Here is a 20,561-nt window from a genome sequence, read left to right on the forward strand (position 1 = left end):
CCGTCTCGACCTGTAAGGGAAGGGTCCCGGGGTCCGCCCCGGCAGGACTCTGCCCCTGAGAGGCGGGGCCCCCTACACCGTCTGAGATTGACCCTCCTCTTAGGAGGGTTAGGAGACTTCGGGCGGTTTGAGGAAGCAGCTCCAGAGCCTCAGATCCCGGCCGGGCGGGAGGGCAGGGATCGCCGCTGGGTGTAATGCGCTGACCCGAGGGCCATTCATTTCTGGGATTCCAGACATAACAGCAGGAAGGGAGGCGAGGGCCTGGAACAATCTGTGAAATGGGCTGGGGACTCTTGGAGGCCCCAGGCGGCCACCCCACGCGCCCTGAGCTCAGCGTGGAGTCTGTGCCTCCGCCACTCTTGCTGGGAACCGCCGGGACCCGCCCCATACCCTCCTCCGCCCCGCCCCGAGGCGGAGCGATCCGTGGCTCCGCCCCCTGGAGGACACTTCCGGCGCGACGGACCTCCGGGCAGGGTGTGCAGTTGCCTACGGGCCATCCCTGCAGTTTCCGACGCGCGACCCATGAGTGCGGCGCCCCTGGTGGGCTACAGCTGCAGTGGCTCGGAGGATGAGACCGAGGCCGGGACGCGGACCAGGCCGGAGGCTGGGGGCCGCCGCGGGTGAGGAGCGAAGAAGGCTCTTTCAGGAGGGTGCGGATTCGCAAGAGATCCCGACCGGACCCGAGCGTGTTGGAGGGAGGATGTGGGGCGGTTCCTGGAGAAGGAAGAAGGGGCGCAGGGGAGAGGAGTATCCAAAGGACACTCCCTGGATAAAGCCCCAGATTGTCCTCGCCTGTCTAGGAAGAGTTGTGAGGCAGGAAACAGGTTCGGGTCCAGCCCTCGCCGCTAGCGCGCTCGATCTCCTGGCGCGCGTCACTGTACCATCCTAGGTCTGTTTCCTCATTGGTTGCAATTGCAGTAATAATGGCTAAAGTGTATGGAGAGCTTCTTCGTTCACCCAGTAACTATTGGATGAATAACTATTCATTGAGCCCCCATGGCACGCAGGCCTATTAGGACTGGAGACTCAAAAGTGAACAAAACCATCACACCTTAGAAGCCTCTTACTTAGTGGGACATAGATTCGTAAATACCAGGCATTGAGCTGGTTGAGTGCTTTACAAACAGTATCTCAGCTCATCTCACAAATAGCCATCAGGATGAGTCTGTGGGGACTTCAGAAAGTTTGTGAAATGATGGAATTAAAGGGCGAGTTTTTTTTAGTGCCAAAAATTGTTTTGAAATCCATGCATAGCTTTTTCCTTTTTTTTTTTTTTTTTTGGAAAGGTTTTTGCTATAGGGCGCGTGCACTTGCCAGAAAGACAGAGAGACAGAAAGCGCGCTACAATCTTGGGATCTTAGGCACGCCTGCACACGTGCCCGGGGTTAGTTTAAACCACCGGGTCCAGGACTATGGGAGTCTAGCAACATAGCCATTATGCCAACTGCCGGTCCCCATGCATAGCTTTTTTATAGGCTACACATGGCCCATGAACTTTCTGAAGAGTGTGTAGTTTACAGATGAGGAAACAGAGGCCCAGAAAAGTGGCATGACTTGGCCAAAATCACTGAGGTAGGAAGTGCTACTCCAGCTCTGTGTAGGATACTCGATCTTTGACCCATATATTACTGTCTGCCCATTTCCTGTGGGGACCCTGTGCCCTGTTGAGGTCCACCTCCCAGAGTTGTTGGGAGGCCCCAGTGACACACCACTAGAGAAAGAAATTCGTGGCAGCTTGCAGCATCTGTTACACACGCAGTCACCAGGTATGAGGGGTTACACCTTCATTGGATGTGCAAATGTAGAGGATGCAAGGAGGATAAATGTGCTTGTTTTCTTTTCTTTCTTGCAGTGGCCAAAGCCCTCCTTGTGGTCAGAGGTTTCCCGTACCTGATAGTGTGCTGAACATGTTCCCAAGCACTGAGGAGGGGCCTGAGGATGACAGTGCAAAACATGGGGGACGAGTGCGCACCTTCCCCCATGAGCGGGGCAACTGGGCTACCCATGTGTACATACCGTGTAAGTAATGTATGAAGACAAGTGGCTGAGATCAGTAGATCCCTCTTATGGAGAGGAACCTGACCCCAGCGAGGAGGGAGAAATCAGAGACTTCTAACACTGGTGGCGAGAAAGATACTGACTTAAAAGGGAGAAAGCAAGTTTCAAGAACTGGGGAATGTTGCTGTAAACATGGTTTCAGTTTTGAATTCATTACCTGAAATATTTTTTATTAACCCTGATACAATGTTGTCCCACTCATGAGGAGGTGACCAAAGGGGCGTTCTGGGACAGGACATCAAGGCCATCCCAGGGTGCATCTAGCACTTTATTACTGAAAGAGTTCTGGGTGGGCTCGGTTCAAGTCTCACCCCAGCACTGGTGAGGCAGGTGGCAGGTTATAGGGCACATGAGTTCTTCAGAGAGAGACAGGAAAAGGGAAAGGGAGAAATCAACCTCTAGGGAGGATGGCCCCAGCTTAATCCCTTCTCCATTTTCCTCTCAGAATTTTAAGCATGCACAAACATGTGCCCAGCATGTTTTTTAAGCTACTGGGTCCAGGATTTGAACTACATAGCTGGTTTTGTGGGATTCAGTTGCCTTAACCTCTTTACTATCTGTGGGCCTCAGCAGGCATGTAATTTGAAGACCACTGGTATAGGTGATAGATTTCAAGGACCCCTACTTTCTCCTGCACATATGTTAAATTTCTTCTTGTTTTGGGACCAGCAGATGGTGAAATGGTTATGTTGCTGGACTCCCACATGGCTGACTGCAGTTGGAGTCCTGAACCCAGAGGCTTGAAATTCATGCCGGATGCATGTGTATACATGGCGAAAATCCTGATAGGAGAAGGAATTGCAGTGTGGTCATCCTCTCTGGGGGTGATTTCTCACTTTCTTTCTCTCTCTGTCTCTTTGATGGGCACACATGCCCTATAGCAAAAAATTCTCTCTTAAAAAATTTCTTTTTGTTTTAATAGACTTTTTGGGTTTTTTTAAAAGAAGTTTTAAGTTCAAAGAAAAGTTTAGCAGAATGTGCAGGGGTTTTCTGTACATCCATTCTCCCCATCTGTGTGTAGCTGCAATTGAGGAACTTAACGTTGATGACTCAGAGTCATAATTGAAGAACAATTGAAGAACCTACAGAATTTCACTGGCTGATTCCTTTGGATTTTCTATATAGGCAATCATGTCATCTGCAAACATTTCTTCTTTCTCAATCTGTAAACTCTTACTTCTTTTTCTTGTCTTATTGCATTAGCTAGGACTTCCAGTACAGGTTGAAAAGCAGTGGTAAGAGGTGACATCCTGGGACCAGCAGTTGGTGTAATGGCTATGTCGCTGGACTTCCATGTAGTTGCGCATGCGCCCTATAGCAAAAACTTCTCCAAAAAAAAAAAAAAGAAAAGAGGTGACATCCTTGCATTGTTCCTGATCTTAGTGGGGAAGCTTTTAATTTTTTTTACCACTGAATATGATGTTTCACCACTAAATGTGATAAGATTTCTTGTAGATATTCTCTTTAAAGTTAATGAAGTTCCCCTCCATTCCTAATTTACTGTCCATTTCTATCATGAATGGGTATTGAATTTTGTCAAATGTTTTTTTCTTTTCCGTTCTTTCTTTTTTCCCCCCTAATCGCTATAGGGCATGTGCACTTGCCAGAGAGAGAGAAAGAGAAAAAGAGGGAAGGTGAAAAAGCACCCCTTGTAGCGGATGACCATGCTGCCCGTGCTGCAGTTCCTTCTCTACTCTCCTTGCAGGATTTTGGGCACACGTCTAGCTTGTTTTTCAAGCTACCAGGTCCGGGACTTAAACCGCACAGTCCGCCATGGGGATCCGGCCACTTTAACTACCATGCCACCAGCTGGCCCTCAAATATTTTTCCTTCTTCTGTTGATATGAGTTCTTCTTTAAACTATTGACATGATAGATTACATTGATTGATATATGATTGTCGAACCAGTCCACATACCCGAGATAAATCCCACTTGAATATGGCATATTATTCTTTTTATACATTGTTGGATTTGATTTGCTAATACTTTGTTGAGGATCTCATATCTGTGTCCATGATCAACGCTGGTCTGTAGTTTTCCTTTTTTCTTTTTATGATGTCCTGTGTCTGGTTTTTGTCTGAGTGTAATGGCATCCTCATAGAATGAGTTAGGAATTATTCTTTCTGCTTCAGTCCTCTGAAAGAGACTAAATAATTGGCTTAATGTCATCCTTAAATATGTGATAGAATTCCCCGGTGAACCTATCTGGGCTTAGTGCCTTCTATTTTAGAAGATAATTCATTATTGAGTCAATTCCTATGTTTATTTGGTATTTATAGATTTGTTAAGAGAGTCTGATTCTTGTTGTGTCTCTTCATATTGTATTTTTGCCTTTAATATGTCTTGTAGCTGGACATGACATACTGTGTAAAAAGAACTGCTACAAATGCCTTCAGTGAAGTGGTGAGGTGTTTGGGGTTGGGAGTGTTCTCTAGTCCTGTGATTAGGTCTCTGGCTTCTGATGCACTCAGGCCTCGACCTGAGCTCCTCAAGAGCTTAGGTTTCTCCCTCAGGTGGGACAGGATGGCTAACAAGGCCTGGAGTTTGGTATAGCTTTTCCTGCAGATCAGCGAGGCTCTGATAAAACCCTAGCAGGTTAGACTCTAGTTAAATAGTTCTCCTGAGGGCAGACTTATTAACTAAAACAGAATGCACTCCCATATACCAGAGCGGTTGTTTATTTCCAAGGGGATTTTTCTTTGATATTCTGTGAAAATCCAGTTGAGCACCAAGAGGTAAACCTTACAAAAGTGCTCCTCTCCCTTCCATGGCCGGGTCCCCCTGGAATTTTTAACTGTCAGATTTGTGCACATTGAATCTCTGGCAGTTTGTCCACTACAGTTTGGCTTCTCTGTCCTGTTTTTTCCTATGCCGGCTAGAGTTTTCAGCTCCTGGGTTTCTGGTCTGGTAATCTTTGTGTCTCAGTATTTGCCTCTTGGTCTCTAATTCTGGAGGCCAACTTGCTCTGTGACCCAACTTTTCTTACAGTGCTAAGAAGAGCTATTGCAGGGCCAGTAGGTGGTGTGGTGGTTAAGGACGTTGGACTCCCACATGGCGGACCATGGTTCAAGTCCCAGACCTGGTGACTTGCTTTCTCACTTTCCCTCTCTCTCTCTTGCTCTGTTCCTCTCCGGTCAAAAATAAATAAATAAATAAATAGTTAAATAAAATAATCTTTTAAAAGCTGTTGCTTTTTGTTTGTTTCGTGTTTTACTTGTTGTTCGGACAGGGTAGGGACTTCTAAGCTTCTTACGTATATGACCGGAAACCAGAAGTCTCCTATATATTTCCCATTTACTTGGATTTTACAAAAAGCATGTGTTATTCTATAACCAGAAATACATAGTAAAGTATTATTAGAATATATAGACACAGGGGCTGGCAGGTGGTGTGGTGGTGGAGACAAGGGACTCCCACACAGCTGACCACAATTCAAGTCCCATGCCTAGTGGTTTGCTTTCCGGTTTGTCCTTTCTCTCTCTGTACGGTCAAATTAAAATGTAATAATAATAAATACAATTAAATAAATATTATATTTTTTAAAAATAAAAGAATACATAGACATAATCAGCTCTCAAAGTAATTTCCTCCCAAACCCAGAGTAGCAAGGGTCTGTCTGCCTTTTGTGCTTCGTCATTCAGCCATGACTAAGTTCTCTTAGCCGAGGCTATGCAGCTCACCCACTCCACTCTTCCCTTCCAGATGAAGCTGAGGAAGAATTCCTGGATCTGCTGGACGCGTTGCTGTCCCATGCCCAAACATACATCCCCCGGCTGGTAAGGATGGAAGCATTCCACCTCAGCTTGTCCCAGAGTGTGGTTCTTCGCCACCACTGGATCCTCCCATTCGTGCAGGCGCTGAAAGACCGCATGGCCTCCTGCCAGGGGTGAGTGCTTCCTTTTCTGCCTCAGCTCTCTTCCTCCAAGGCCCTCCCTGCATCTCTGTCCTGACCTGCTAGGTGGGCATGTGGGTGTGGGACGAGGACCCCAGCAAGCAGGCCAAACCTGAAGGATAGAGCGTGGAACAGTGCTGAGGCTGCCTGCATGCTGTACAGCTCATCCTGTGTGGCCTTGAGCTCAGCCAGGTAAGCTCATGTGCCACAGCCACATACGTTCCTGACACCTCCAGTTCCTCATCTGCTCATAGGAAAAAATCAGCTGTTTTTCCCTACCCCCTCGCTCAGTATTTCCAACACTCCTGTGACCAGATGTGTGGGATTGTTTTTTCATGCTGACTCTCTCCAGCTCTCCAGACACCAACTGGATGTCCAGTGTAACTCAGTTCTGACACTAACAACTCGGAGTTAGCGCAGGCCTCACAGGTCAGGGGCTCAGTCCCACAAGACTGCCTCCACCTCAGATGCCGGCTGCAAGTGTTGGGTCGCATCTTACCCACAACTTCCATCCTGTTTTGCTACTAATCGGAGGTTCCTATGACCTCTCCTCATTGGATCATTTTCTAGAACAGCTTACAGAACTCAGGACAAGTTTACTTACTAGATTACTCGTGCGTTACAAAGGATGTAAAGGATGTCCCAAACGTGACAGAGTGGGCAGTGCACCCCCAATTCTGCTGCTGCAGCTGAGGTCACGCTCTGCTCTTGTTGGCCAAGCCCGGGTCTGGCGCTCACGTCTAGAACAGGAGTAGAGAGCAGTCCCACAACACAAGGTGTCTTAGTCTGCTATCATGTTGCTAAGAAGTTCCTGAGACTGGGTGATTTATAATGAATAGTGGGGCCAGCCAGTGAGTGGTGTGGTGGTTAAGGGGGCTGGATCCCACCATGGCTGACTTCACTGGTCAAGTTCTAGACCTGGTGACTTCAAAAACATGCTGGGCATGTGTGCATACAAGCCCCAAATCCCAAGAGGAGATTGGAGAAGGGACTGTGGCATGGCCATCCCCTCAGGGAGCAACTCCTCACTTACCTGCTCTTTCTCTCTGTGTCTCTGTTTCTCTCTAGTGAGTGCACACACCCTATTGCAAAAAGACTAAACAAACAAAGAATAGTGGTTTGGGGACCAGCTGATGCCATGGTGGTTAAGGCGACTAGATCCCACATGGCCAACTGTCCTGTTTAAGTTCTGGACCCAGTGGCTTGAAAAACACAGTGGGCAATGTATGTGCATGTCCAACATCCCCAGAAGAGAATGGAGGAGAAGGGGTGTAGCGTGGCCTGGGTACCACATAGCATGGATGGTGCTGTGTGTACCTTGGTCTGAGTGATTTTTAAGGTCTTCGCCAGTTCTTTCTCTTTTTTTGTTTTGAAATATTTTATTTAACTTTAGTTATCCAATTATTTAATTTGACCAGAGAGGGACAGAGAGAGAGAGAGAGAAGTGAGAAGGCAAGCCACCAGGTCCGGGACTCGAACAACGGTCGGCCATGTGAGAATCCAGCGCCCTCAACCATCACACCACCTGCTGGCCCCAGTCTTCTCCAGTTCTAATATTTTAGGGTTTTAACTTACCACATGTATAATGGAATGACAATATTAAGTGTAAAATTAAGTAATTGTACTTTCAAACTGGTATTTTAAACATAAACTGTATTTTTCTGCCTTTTCTTTATTCTTTTTCCCCCCCCTAAAATAAGGTTTTCTTCTTCTGAACTTTAGGTTCTTCTTTACTGCCAACCAGGTCAAGATTTATACCAATCAAGAAAAAACCAGGTAGGACCCCCCAGTCACTCCCGGAAGCTTCTTCGATAGAGAGATCAAGGGGGTGCTTTGCTTTGGGAGTCTTTATTCCCAGTTTTCAGTTTGTTTCTTAACCAAGTCTCTGACTGCAAAGGCGGCTGTGCACATCTGAACTTTGTGCTAAGAAAAATAACTCGGCTCAGCCGTGGGGTTGTACACCGCTGAGACACTGCTACTCAGAGGCTGAGGCTGTATGGAAGGCCCAAGTTCAATTCCCAGCCCAATTCAAACAGACCAGGCATGGCCACACACCTGCAGCCACTGGGAGGCTGGAGTGGGAGAATCATGCCTTGGTGAGACTCTGCCCAAAAGCTCTCTCTTTCACTTGAAAGACAAAAAACAATAAACAAGAAAACTAGGAAGTGGGAGCAGTGTGGAGAAGGTGGGACAGAACTAGAGATATAGTGAAAACGCCTGTGAAAGTCAGAAAACCTGATCCTGTCACCGTGGCGACATTTGTCTTGTGTCTTCCCCTCCGTGATCTTCTCTTTCCCCTTGACTCATCCATTGTTGGGCAGTTGTGGGGCTCATGGAAGCTCAAGTTAAAGGTAGCAAGTGTTAGATGAACAGAGAAGAACTGATTATCGAGGCTTCAAAGCACACCTTCCTGTCTGATCCACTCACTGAGTGGCCTGTTCTCAGCACCTCTGAAAGGAAGGCCCCTTCCTTCCTTCCTTCATTCTGCTCTGCACAAATGCATTCAGCACCCACGCATGCCAGGCACTTGCTATGTGCTGACGATTCAGCAGTGAACAGGTACATGCAGGAGAACTGGTAAATCTTCGGAATACTACATCCTGCAGGGGAGGCAGGTAATAAGTAAATGAGCACGTGAATAGTTCGTGTGATATGACAGATAGGAGTGGGTGTCCAGGGGCACCAGGGAGGTGGCACTTGCTGGCCACCTGAGGACAAGGAGCAAGCTGTGGAAGAGCTGCTGCAGGAGGCTTCAAGCAGAGGACATAGCAGGCAAAGTGACTCCGAGGCAGGAAAGAGCTTGGTGTCCTTGCGGAGGGCTGTGAGGTGGAACTGGGGCGTACGGTGAGATGAGTGGGCAGGATTAGCCCAGGCAAGGCCTTTAAGGTCAAGTGAGTGGTCTTGAGGTTGAGTGCAAAGGAAGCGTGGTGGGATCTGAACAGGGGAGAGGCATCGTCTGCTTTGTTTGTGAAGAGTCTGAGTGGACCGCACATGTGACTGCTGAGTGTAGAGAAGAGGTGTAGAGAGCACAGGTGGACACAGACAGTGGAGCTGTCATGGAAGTGAGGGACCAGTGGCAGCCTGGGTTAGGGTTGTGGCAGTGGAAGAACCAAGAGAGTACACATTGGGACACACCAGAGGCAGACTCGGCCGGAACTCCCATGGGGCTGGGTTTATGCAAAGGAGAGGAAGAGTCAGAGTTGATTCCTGGGTTTGGGGTTTGAGCTACTGGCCCCATTTTCTGTGACAGGAAGCACCGGTGAGATGGAGAGTGCACGTTCTGCCTTGCACCCGTTCATTTCTACCTGTTGGGTTTTGCTGTCTGTGGAGCCCCCAGCTAGAATGGTCCAGTATACAGGTCTGCAGGAGAGCTGCCAGCTGGAGACAGACCTGGGGGATGTCACCAGCCTGTGAGGTTAAGTGGGGTGGACTGAGGTCAGCCTGCCGGAGAGCGCAGCTGGAGAAGGGCAGAGGCTACGGATTCTGCACTGAGGCCCTTTTCATTCGGGTTGGGAAGAAGAGAGGGCAGTAGGGAGAGTGGCCCAGGAGGCCAGAAGTGGGCTCAGCTAGGACTGGGAGGTGTGTGGTGCCTTGGAAGCTAAGACAGAAAAGGCTCTGAAGAGAGCCAACCATGTTAGAAACGACTGAGCAGCTGGGAGGACAGAGACATATGCATTGGATTTGGTAACCTGGAGGTCACTGGCATCATGAGCAATGTCTTGTTACTCTGTGATCCCCAGTCCACCCCCCGCCCCCGGCCTTCCAGCCAGCCAGCATCATGGCCACGCACGTGTGCACTTGCACCTAGCACATTTCAGGTCACCTGGGATCTGAACCCTGGTCTTCCACACGGCTCCGGCATTGCAGAGCACTGCCCTATCACTATCACCACCTTGGCTGGGTTGTCACTGGCATCTCTGACAAGAGAACTTCCAGCAAAGAGGGTTAAAGATGGGAGGTGAGGAAGTAGATAGTGAAGGTAGACAAATCATCTTTTAGAGAAGTTTTAGTGAGACAGGATGCAGGTCGGCTGAAGACGTGGGTTCAGAGAAGGGTTTTTAAAGATGAGAGAGGGTCTGTTCTGTGGCACAGTGGTAATGCCCTGCTCAGGAGAAGCTGGATCCCATGAGCAACTGCCGTTTGTTTTTCTGTTTTGTTTGGTTTGATTTTGGTTTGGGGTTTTGCTATAGGGTGTGTGCACTCACCAGGGAGAGACAGAAGTTCTCCCCCATTCTCTCGGGAACTTGGGTACACATGTACACATGTCTAGTGTGATTCTCAAACCGCCAGGTCCAGGACTCGAACCATGAAGCTGGCCATGCGGGATCCAGTACCTTAACCTCCACTCCACCTGCTGGCTCTGCAACAGCAATTTAAATCGCTCCGTGGTCAGCCCGAAACACACTGGGCACAAATTGATGTGCTCAGGACCTACTAGGACTGAGCACTGGAGGAAGAGTTGTGACGTGACCAGACTGCAGAGGGCGCTCCTCTCTCACTCTCACACACACATGCACACGCTCTACCATAAATAAAGAAAACAGTTGTAGGGACCAGCAGTTAGCATAATGGCTATGTCGCTGGACTCCCATATAGTCGATCGCGGTTTGAGTCCCGGACCCAGTGGCTTAAACTCACGCCGGGTGCGTGTGCGTGCGTGCCCAGGATCCCGAGAGGAGAATGGAGGAGAAGGGATTGCAGCATGGCCATCCCCACTGGGGGGTGATTTCTCACTTTCTGTCTCTCTGTCTCTCTCTGTCTGTCTGGCCAGCGCACATGCCCTATAGCAAAAACCTCTCCAAAAAAAAAAGAGAGAGAGAAAAGAAAACAGTTGTAAAAGTGAGAGAGAGACACCGAGAGAGACAGGATGTCTCCTCTTCCCACAGGATGCTTGTGGGAAGAGCAGTGGATGTTAGAGAGCAGTCTTCAAGAGGAGCCCCTGAGCTTGGGGTCAGTGACAGCAGGAGCCACGATGGAGAACAGGGTGTGGAATGCAGAAGCATCTGGGTTTGCAGAGTTGACAGTGGCAAATGGAGGTATTCCTGCGGGGTAGACCCAGGGAGGGAGGGCCCACGTGTGGGCTCCAATCTGGGAAGAGAAGTGCAGAAGTCAGCTCCTGGAGCAGGACAGTGAGCAGACCAGGGAGACAGTGAGCCCTGTCCAGGCGCTAGACTCCCCACCTGGCACATGCTCTGCACTGCTCAGGTGGTCTGCGTGCTCAGGCTTCCTCTCTCATTTCCAGGACCTTTGTTGGACTCGAGGTCACCTCGGGGCATGCCCAGTTCCTGCACCTAGTTTCAGAGGTGGACAGAGTCATGGAGGAATTCGACCTCACCACTTTCTACCAGGTAGTGAACAGTCCTCCCTCCCCCACTGGCCCATGGTTCTACCTGAAATTGGGTGATTTATAAGAACAGAGGTGTATTCACATCATGGCTTAGCAGTCGAAGGGCCCAGGGCAACACTGAATGAGACAAGGCCTTCTTGCAGTAGAAACTCTACAGAGTTATGAGGTGGCACCAGGTGTCATATGGCAATGAGGGACAAGAGCATGGGTATCTTTGTTCAAGTGTCTGCCTCATTCCTTCTCCTTATAAACCAGAATTCAGTCATGAGGGCTCCACCTCTTAATGCATAGTCAGATTTTTGCTACAGGGTGCATGCACTTGTAGGACAGAGAGAGAGAAAGAGAAACCATCCCCTAGGGAAGATGGCCACACCACGTCCCTTCTCCATTCTCCTCTCAGGACTCTGGGCGTGCACACATATGAGCCCAGTGTGCTTTCCAAGCTGCAGGTCTAGGACGTGAATGGAACAGCCAGCCATGTGCAATCCAGCTGCCTAACCACCATGCCACCTAGCTGGCCCTCAGATTAAATTTCTACCTTCTTTTATTTATTTATTTTTTTTTTTGAAGATTTTTGCTGTAGGGCACACGTGCTTGCCAGAGAGACAGAGAATAGAAAAGGAGAAATTATCCCCCAGGGGGAATGGCCATGCCACAGTCCCTTCTCCTCCAGTCTCCTCTTAGGATTTTGGGCGTGCACGCACACACACCTGGTGTGAGTTTCAAGCTACGGGGTCCAGGACTTGAACCACGGTTGACTACATAGAAATGCAGCAATGTAACCATGACACCATCTGTTGGCCCCAGTTTTACCTTCTTTATGTCATTACAGCCAAATGTCATTGTATGATTCTGGGGGGATCACACTCAGACCACAGCGTGCGTGTGTGTCCTCACATGGTAGAGGCAGGCACCAGCTCTCCGGTGTCCCCGCTAACCAGGGCCCTGAGCCCACTCAAGAGAGCTTCACCCTCATGACCTAATGCCTCCCAAAGGCCCCATCTCCAGATACCATCACATCCGGGGTGAGGCCTTTCCATATGAATTTGGAAAGGAGGACATACTCAGTTCATAGCTAGGACCTAACCTGGGTTATTTCATCTGTCTGTGGAGGGTGCTTGGATCAAATCCCAGGGCAGGCCAGGGATCCATCCAGTGAGGATGCCACGGTGCCCTTCAGACCTGATGAGACACCTGGGCCTGCATGGTATCAGGGTGACTGCCCATCTCCCTGCTCTTCCCCCCCAGGACCCTTCCTTCCACGTGAGTCTGGCCTGGTGTGTGGGCGATGCGCGTCTCCAGCTGGAAGGGCAGTGCCTGCAGGAACTACAGGTGAACTTCCGGGGCTCTGAATTTCCAAAACTGTGGGGCAGACATCAGGGATGGGGAGGGTTTGGAGGGGACAAATGGCAGGGCAGGAATCCTAACACCTTACCTTGCTACTCATAGTACGGGCCTGGGACCTGCAGCCTTAGCATCTCCCGGGAGCCTATTAGCAATACAGAGTCTTTGGCCCCACCCCAGACCTAAGAAACCAGAATTGCATTTTAACAGCATCTCTAGGGATGTGTGTGCACATTAAATTTGAGAAGCACTTCCCTAGAACACGGATCTTTGAGGAGGCTGCAGGCTTCACCCGAAGTCCTAGCCTCTTGCCCAGAAGTCAGAGCCTCAGACCTGGCAGCTATAGGAAATAAGTGGAAGGTGCCAGCTGTAATGAACATTCAGCCCCCAGAGCCTAGCACCCACTGCCCTGTCAGTGCCATCGCAGAAGCAGCAACAGCAGCATGCAGCAGTGAGTGGCAGCTCAGAGCTCCGCCTCTGCCAGGGAGGCAGTGGGCACTGGCTGTGCAGGAAGGTGGACCTAGTATCGCTAGCACTTCTGTTTCCCAAGAGAAGCCAGAATTCCAGATTTTTATGTATAATCTCCCAATTCTCAAATGTTGGATTTTTAAACATTTTATAAACCAAACAAAACACACGCAGGCTGGATGCAACTTGGCCCATCATCAAGTGGCACCTTGCTCTCGGCCTGACCATGCTGGAGGCAGCAAGGCACTCTGGGTTCCAGCTCCAGCAGACGCCCACCCTAGTTCTGTTGGTTTCTGTGGCCCAAGGCCAGATCTGAACACCACAGCCTTATCTGAAAAGTTGGGATGATAGGACCAGCCCACAAGATTGCAGAGGTGATCAGACACAAGCCCGGAGCCCACACGGTCCTCCATCTCCCTCAGCGTTGCCCAGCCTCTGAAGGAGTTGGGTAGGCCGGTTTCGTGTCCAGCGCCCTCTGGGTCCCAGGTTCTCCTTACTGTGACTGTTCTCTCCCCGCTGCTGGCTTAAGGATATCGTGGATGGGTTTGAAGACTCCGAGATGCTGCTGCGCATGCACGCCGACCAGGTTCGCTGCAAGTCTGGGAACAAGTTCTTCTTCATGCCTTTGAAGTGAGCACCAGAGGCCTCCCTTGTCCAGGTCCCTCTGCAGGCCAGGAAGAGATGGAGGAGCCTGCAAAAATCGATGGGGATGCCCCCAGCCTAGGAGCTAGGAGGCCCCAGGCACGCCTTCAGCCTGGCATGCCATGTAGCCACTCCTTGTCCCTGTGGGTGCCTTCACTCTCCAGGCCCTGCTGGGTTCCAGGTTGAGTGCTGCTGTGTTGTGGTCATTCCCAGAAATCGCCGGAAGAGGGCAGCCTTATTCTTGCTCTATCATTATGCAGGAAGAAATATTGGGGTCACCAGGCAAGCCCACCCACACTGAGCCAGAAGCCCCACTGTACTATGCTAATGAATAGCCACCCCCTCCCACTTCCCCCTAAGCAGTTTGTATTCTGATGCGTTGGCCTCAGACCAGGGTTGTTTAAGTCATCATGCCCTGGCTCTCCCTGGTCAAACCAGGACAGGGAGTGTTTCAGTGGGTCTGTCACCCTCCCTCCTTTAAGCGTGTCCCTCTTATCTATTTACTTTAAATCTCGCCCCTTCCTGTGCCAGCAGCGGCCACTTCAGGGCCTCAGCACAGGGTGCTAATTTGTGGCTTAGCATCCATTTTTCTCCATTTCTTCCTCCCACTCAGCCCCAGCCAGGTGCCTGGGGAGGCTTGAGCAGATGTTTCACTTCTGTCTGCCCAGTGGCCGAAAGCCAGGCCTCCAACGCTGTGGCCTCTGGCTTCCCCATTGGCGGTTCCCAAAGAAGCAGAGAGGCGCCTTCCCCCAAACTTCTGCGTGCCTCCTGCTGCTGGGGCCTGCAGGGCATCCCTGGCTTCCCAAGGGGAACCGACTTGGAGGGAGGGAGGGAGGCAGAGAGGGAGGGCATGGGATTTCTACTGTTGCCTCAGCCCTTGCCAAGGCAAGGGACCAGTCCTCTGCAGTTGTCACCCAGATTTTTGGTGATGGATGAAGAAATATTTTTAGATTACTGTTTTAATTTGCATTAAACAAATAAAAATGACATTTAAAATTTTTAATGTCGTTTTGGACTGCTTCTATTCCACAAGGTGAAAGATGACTTTGCATGGAGCCAGCAGGCAGCTTGGTGATTAAGGGACTGGACTCCCACATGGTGAATCTTGGGTTGAGTCCCGGACCTGAAGGCTTGAAAATTACCCCACCAGGCAAGAGAATGGAAGAGAAGGGATTGACGAGTGGCCATCTCCCCTGGGGAGTGCTTTCTCACTTTCTCTGTCACTCTTGGCAAGCATACATGCCTTATGACAAAAACCTAAAATAAAAAACAGGGAACCAGCAGTTGACGTAATGGCTATGTCACTGGACTCTCATGTAGTCAACCACAGTTCAAGTCCCAGACCCCCAGTGACTTAAACTCAAACTGGGCACGTGTGCATGCATGCCCAAGATCCCGAGAGGAGAATGAAGGAGAAGGGATTGTCATGTGGCCATCCGCCCTGGAGGGTGAGTTCTCGCCTTCTGTCTCTCTGTCTTTCTGGTGAGTGCATGTGCCCTATAGCAAAAATCTGCCCCCCCCAAAAAAAAGACTTTTCTCTACTCCCCCAACCCCCCACTGTGCTTCACAGTTTAGGAGGACTCTTGAGAGTCTCTTTCATGACTTCCGAAGGTGATCTTGAGAGGCCTCGGGAAGATAAGGGTAGGGTTACCTAGCCTGCCAGTGTTGTACACATTGGCTGCAAACCAGGGCTTGGCACTGGGGCTCACTACACTCCTCCCCGCTGTTCCTCATCGGCTTAAGGACAGGTAGACCTTACACCACTATTGTGCTAAGTCCTTTTTTTTTTTTTTTTTTTTTTTGAGAGGTTTTGCTATAGGGCGTGAGCGCTCCCAGAAAGACACAAAATAAGAAATCACTCCCCAGGGGGGATGGCCACACTACAATCCCTTCTCCATTCTTCTCTCGGGATTTTGGGCACGCACACACAGGCACCCGTCATGAGTTTAAACCACTGGGTCTGGGACTCGAACCGCAGTCGACTACATCACACCAACTGTTGGTCCCAGTCCTTTCTTTTTCTTAAGAGAGATTTTTACTATAGGACGTGTGTTCATGCAAAGACAGACACAAAACAAGAAATCACTCCCCAGGGGGGATGGCCACACCGCAATCCCTTCTCCATTCTCCTCTCGGGATCCTGGGCATGCACGCACACGTGCCTGGCCTGAGTTTAAGCCACCAGGTCTGGGACTCAAACTGTGGTCAACTACATGAGAGTCCAGCCACATAACCATTACGCCATCTGTTGGTCCTGCTAGGTCCTTTCTAAGACCTCATCTATTCCTCCCAGTAACCCCTCTGAAAAGTATACAGGGCAGGAATGTTTATTCAACTTTTCCAGAGAACAGGTTGAGTGACTCATCTGGGATGGAGTGAGAAATCAGAGATGAGGGCCTGGCTGAAGTCCCGCTCTGGTGCAGCCCTGCATGCCCATGGTTGGCCTGGGCCCCAGTTCGCCTTTTTAGACTCTCCCTCACCTTTTAGGCTCTCGCTGTACCCCTGCAGCCCTGCCTTTCTCAGAGCAGGAGCAGATTCTCAGCTGCTCACAGAAAGACCCGAGACACCACACCGTCTTATCCCCACACCCAGCATATTGATCTGGTTAGCTGTGGATTCTTCAGGCTTTTCAGGCCATGCTGGAGAGGGAGAGGAAGCCAGGCATGTGGCTCCCTGCAGCTCGCACTTACACCTGTTCTGTGCCATTCCCTGACTGGGCTTGTGGGCGAATCAGATTTGGTCTAACCTCTGGGGGCTCACAATGTGAGGAGTGAGGACTGGAGGAGCAAGCAGGGTGCATGGAGAAGAATCCTTGTCCCCAGCCATGCAAAACTTGGGCACTTACTGTTCTTTTTTTTCTTTTCTTTTTTTTTTTTTTTTTTTTTTGAGAGAGAGAGAGACTTTTGCTATAGGGCACATGCATTCAATGGAGAGTTAGAGACAGACAGAAAGGGAGAAATTACCCCCCAGGAGGGATGGCCATGCTACAATCCATTCTCCTCTCAGAAATTTGGACATGCATGTGCACACCCCCAGCATGAGTTTTAAGTCACCAGGTCCAGGACTCGAACTGTGGTCAACCACATGAAAGTCCAGCCACATAACCATGATGCCATCTGCTGGTCCTGTACTCGTTGTTCTTGGGAAGGGCCAATGTGCTATTGGACTTCCATTAATCAGATAGGGAAGGCAGAGCTGCTCCCCTGAGGCAGAATGTGGCTTGGGAGCCCGCGTCTGTGCAGAGGATGGAATTAGAGTGCGGCGACTTTGGAGAGATGGGCCAAGATCAATACTGGGCTCTTCAATGGGGAGTGGAAGGTGGCGATGGAGGAAGTAGGAGACCGAGGGGGAGGAGGCTGGCGGCAGGGCCTTGGCGGGCATCCAGACACGGAGTGTGCCTGCGGAGGCCAGCGGTGCAGAAGCCGCTGGGGCTCTTCCATAAGAGGAGATGTGCTCCAGGAACCCAGGAGACAGCTCCTGAGACAGGAGGGAAGACTGGCCAGGTCCAGCCCTCGGCGCGCTGGCGCACGGTGCAGAAACGCTCTTGACGGGGATTTTATCACACGGGAGAGAACACAAAATCAACACATCTGGCCTGGGTGTCCTCAGATGCCTCTGCGGGGCAGGGAACGCTCATCTCACGGCCTGCTTGGCCCACTTCCACCTGGCACTCTCAGCTCTCTCCAACGCCTCTCCAGACCACCCCAGCTTTGTTTCCAAGGGAGAGGGAAATTACCTCGGCTTGTTTGTTGATTCCTTGTCTTGGCTCCCGGAGTCCCAAGGACTGCCTCACCTTTAAACAGACCTTGGTGCACTACCGAGGGGCCACTGAAGGTGGGGGGCCCTCTGGGGGAGGGGATGTCTTGGGCTTAGTTCCAGCCCCCAGCAACATACCTTCACTGAACAAGAAACCTTGGCTACTGAGTTCGAAACCCCCTTTTGCAAATGAGGAAACAAACCCGAAGAGAGTAACTTGCTCACGATTGCCCAGTACCTTAGCACTGGGGCAGGAACCAGTGGCCTGGCTTCTCATCCAGAGCAGTCTGTACAACCCCCACAGCTCATCAGGGTCTCTAGATGCAACTGCACTGTGAAACTCCACGTTTGGTCGTAATTCAAAAGGACTCCCGGGAAGACCCTTTCTAGATGAAAGGATATTGGTGCAATCCTCGGGCATCACCCTTGGCCTATACAGATTGGCTGCAAACCAGGGCTTGGCGTGTGGGGTTCACCCCCTGCATTCCTTGTCAGCGTAAGCACCGGAGTGATAGAGGGGGGTGCAGGTGATGGGAGAGCAGGTGTTCACGCATCTCAGTTCTACTGAGTCCCCTTGGCCTTGGGTGCTAGCCAGACTGGATAGAAACTGGGGTAGGCAGAGGCACAAACCCACCTTGCACAAGGCGCCTGTAGGAACCAGAACCAATCTTAGGGAGCTCTAAGACCTGGCTGCAGGGATGCCATTTTCTTAAGGCAGAATTGACCCCAAGAAAGGAATCTCCAGGCTTATCTGACTACAGGCTTCTGAAAATGTTGCCCACTCTTCCTGGGCACTCTTTACCAGGTAGCCCCATAAGCCCAAACTATTTTTTTTTTTGAGGGGGAGATTTTTTGCTATAGTGCACGTGTGCTTGCCAGAGAGACAGAAAGATGGAGAGTGAGAAATCACCCCCCAGAGGAGATGGCCACACTGCAATCCCTTCTTCTCCATACTCCTCTCAGGACTTTGGATGCACGCATACGTGCGTACACACGCACACACACACACACACACACGCACGCCTGGCATGGCTTTCAATCCTCCTGACCAGGGACTCAAACCACAGTCAAACACGTGGGAGTCCAGCAATGTAACCATTATGTCATCTGCTGGTCCACAAACTCTTTAATGATTTTGGGGGGGCCATAGGGCAATTGCACTTGCTGGGGAGACACAGAGAGAGCCCGAAAGTGAGAAATCACTCCCCAGAGGGATGGCCATGCTGCAATCCCTTCTCCCTTCTCCTCTGGAATCTCTGGGCATGCGCATGCATACACAGTGTGCTTTTTTAAGCCACCAGGTCGAGGACTCAAACTGCAGTCAACCCTGTGGGATCCAGCTGCCTACTCACCTTGCCCCCTGGCTGGCCCCCCACATTTTTCTTTTAAAACTGACTGATCGGGAATACATATTGTAAGAAAAGGTAGTACGTTCAATTAAACAGGGACAAGCATTGTCCATTTCTGAAGACAAGTGCACATTTTCCAAAAGCAAATTTCCAAGTACAGAATTGGGAAACCCATTTCCCAGATGGGAGACCCCCCAGGAGAAGTTAGTAGGTGGAAAAGGGTGACTGCCCTTACCTAATCTTCCAAACTCAGGCTTCTTTTCCCCTCTCTGCTGAGCACCAGGTAGCGTCCACCACCGGTGCTCTCCCCCACCACCAGGTAGGTTGGTTCAAACAGGCCATGTCTAAGGCGCGCCGCCAGGTCCTCCAACTTCCAGGAGGGGAGGCCAGCTCTAGGACTGGGGCTACTCTAGAGAAAACGCCCACAGGTAAAGAAAGCGAGATATCCGGGTCCGAAGAGGAGAGGTAAGGACTCTGCCCACCTGCACCGCTGCCCTCACCTCCTAACCCCGCCCGCCAGTCCGCAGCGCCGGAGCTTCCCTCTTCTACACCCGCAGTTCCAGCAGACCTTTGACCTAGGTCCCCTATCCCTTGCCTCCAGCAATTACCCTGACCCGATCTCAAGCTGCTTCCGGAGTAGAAGTAAATCTTGCACTTTCAGCTTCACTGCAGGGTTTGTCGGCCGCCTGGAGTCTTGTCTCGTCACATTGTTGCATGTCATTTGCAAAGAATAGTGTCCAAATGGTGGCTAATGGTGTCCTAATTCCTGCTTCGATGCCCTGTGCCAGGTCAGGAACAGAAGCTTTACCTAACTCTTATCACAAACAGCCCCAAGTTCCAGATAAGGGCAAGGAGGCTCGGAAAGGTTCAATAATTTGCCCAAGTCCAAACTGTAGGTAAGTGGAGAAGGTAGGGCTAGAACCGTGACGCTCCCAAACCTTACCTGTCCTCCGCACCGCGCCCTGGAGGCGCCCAACCCCTCACTTTTGCAGCTGAGGAAAGTTACTGAAGGGCCAAAGTTATTGTGGGGATTTTGATGAGGCCTTGGAACACCGAAATTCAAATCTTAATTATTTTAGCGAAAAACAGGACATTTGGGTCCCTACTTTCAAGCCTCCATCTCGCCCAGCTTTGCTTAATATCCCACCCACCCGCCAGGTGGAAAGAGGAGGAGTCTTCCTTCCTCCCCCGCAGGGAGACCCCGCCTTCCTTACACCCTCCCTGGGCTGGGGATCGCTTTGGAGGTCACCCCCGTCCCCCAGAAGCTGGGATGGGAGTGACATGGGGCGGGCTGGAATGGTTTCCTGCCGTTAGAGAAGAATGAAAGGGCCACCCACCTGCTGGCACCTGCTACCAGGAAGCCTCGGGCTGGGGTACCGCCCCTGACCCCCTCTCGGGTCCGCGCGCTGGGAGCACACTGGCCCTTTAAGACGGCGGCAGCCGCGGTGAGCGGGAGGAGGGCTGGGAGCGCCCGGAGCCGCGCCGAACTCGCAGGGGGACGTCGGACGCCCGCTCCCTGGCTGGCTCCCTTCGTCCCACGGGCTCCCTGCGTCTCCTCCCGGGACTGCGTGGGGACCCAGGCCCGGCTGGGTGCGGCGGCGAGCACGGTCCGCCGGCGGGAGGCGCGCGCTCTGGGCAGCGCCCGGCCCCGGGCATGGACAGAGGGAGCTGGGCGCGCCGGGGGCGCCGCGGGACCGGGCGGCC

At 51.1% G+C, this 20,561-nt stretch overlaps 1 protein-coding gene across 3 annotated transcripts; it reads left to right on the forward strand.

Moving 5' to 3' along the window:
• Positions 1-73: 73 nt before the first annotated feature.
• On the forward strand, positions 74-14,742 carry USB1 (U6 snRNA biogenesis phosphodiesterase 1). Of its 3 annotated transcripts, none has more exons than XM_014587789.2 (8): positions 74-620; positions 1,853-2,019; positions 5,762-5,945; positions 7,674-7,727; positions 10,838-10,987; positions 11,194-11,299; positions 12,547-12,630; positions 13,640-14,742. In XM_014587789.2, the coding sequence occupies exons 1-8, from the start codon at positions 523-525 to the stop codon at positions 13,742-13,744; spliced, it is 948 nt and encodes a 315-aa protein (XP_014443275.1). In that variant the 5' UTR covers positions 74-522; the 3' UTR covers positions 13,745-14,742. The 3 variants fall into 3 exon arrangements, with proteins under 3 accessions (XP_014443275.1, XP_006148508.1, XP_014443276.1); XM_014587790.2 differs by having other exon boundaries at positions 563-650; XM_006148446.3 differs by lacking the exon at positions 10,838-10,987 and having other exon boundaries at positions 138-620; positions 13,640-14,741.
• The last annotated feature ends 5,819 nt before the right edge of the window (positions 14,743-20,561 follow it).

This window comes from Tupaia chinensis, unplaced genomic scaffold (genome assembly GCF_000334495.1).
Source record: "Tupaia chinensis unplaced genomic scaffold, TupChi_1.0 Scaffold000235_1, whole genome shotgun sequence".
Lineage (NCBI taxonomy): Eukaryota > Metazoa > Chordata > Mammalia > Scandentia > Tupaiidae > Tupaia > Tupaia belangeri.

Coding starts and splice junctions, on each gene's coding strand:
- USB1 (XM_014587789.2), top strand. CDS start 523: ATGAGTGCGGCGCCCCTGGTGGGCTACAGCTGCAGTGGCTCGGAGGAT. Junction 7,728..10,837: donor ACCAATCAAGAAAAAACCAG/GTAGGACCCCCC, acceptor CTCTTCCCACAG/GATGCTTGTGGGAAGAGCAG. Junction 10,988..11,193: donor GTTGACAGTGGCAAATGGAG/GTATTCCTGCGG, acceptor TCTCATTTCCAG/GACCTTTGTTGGACTCGAGG.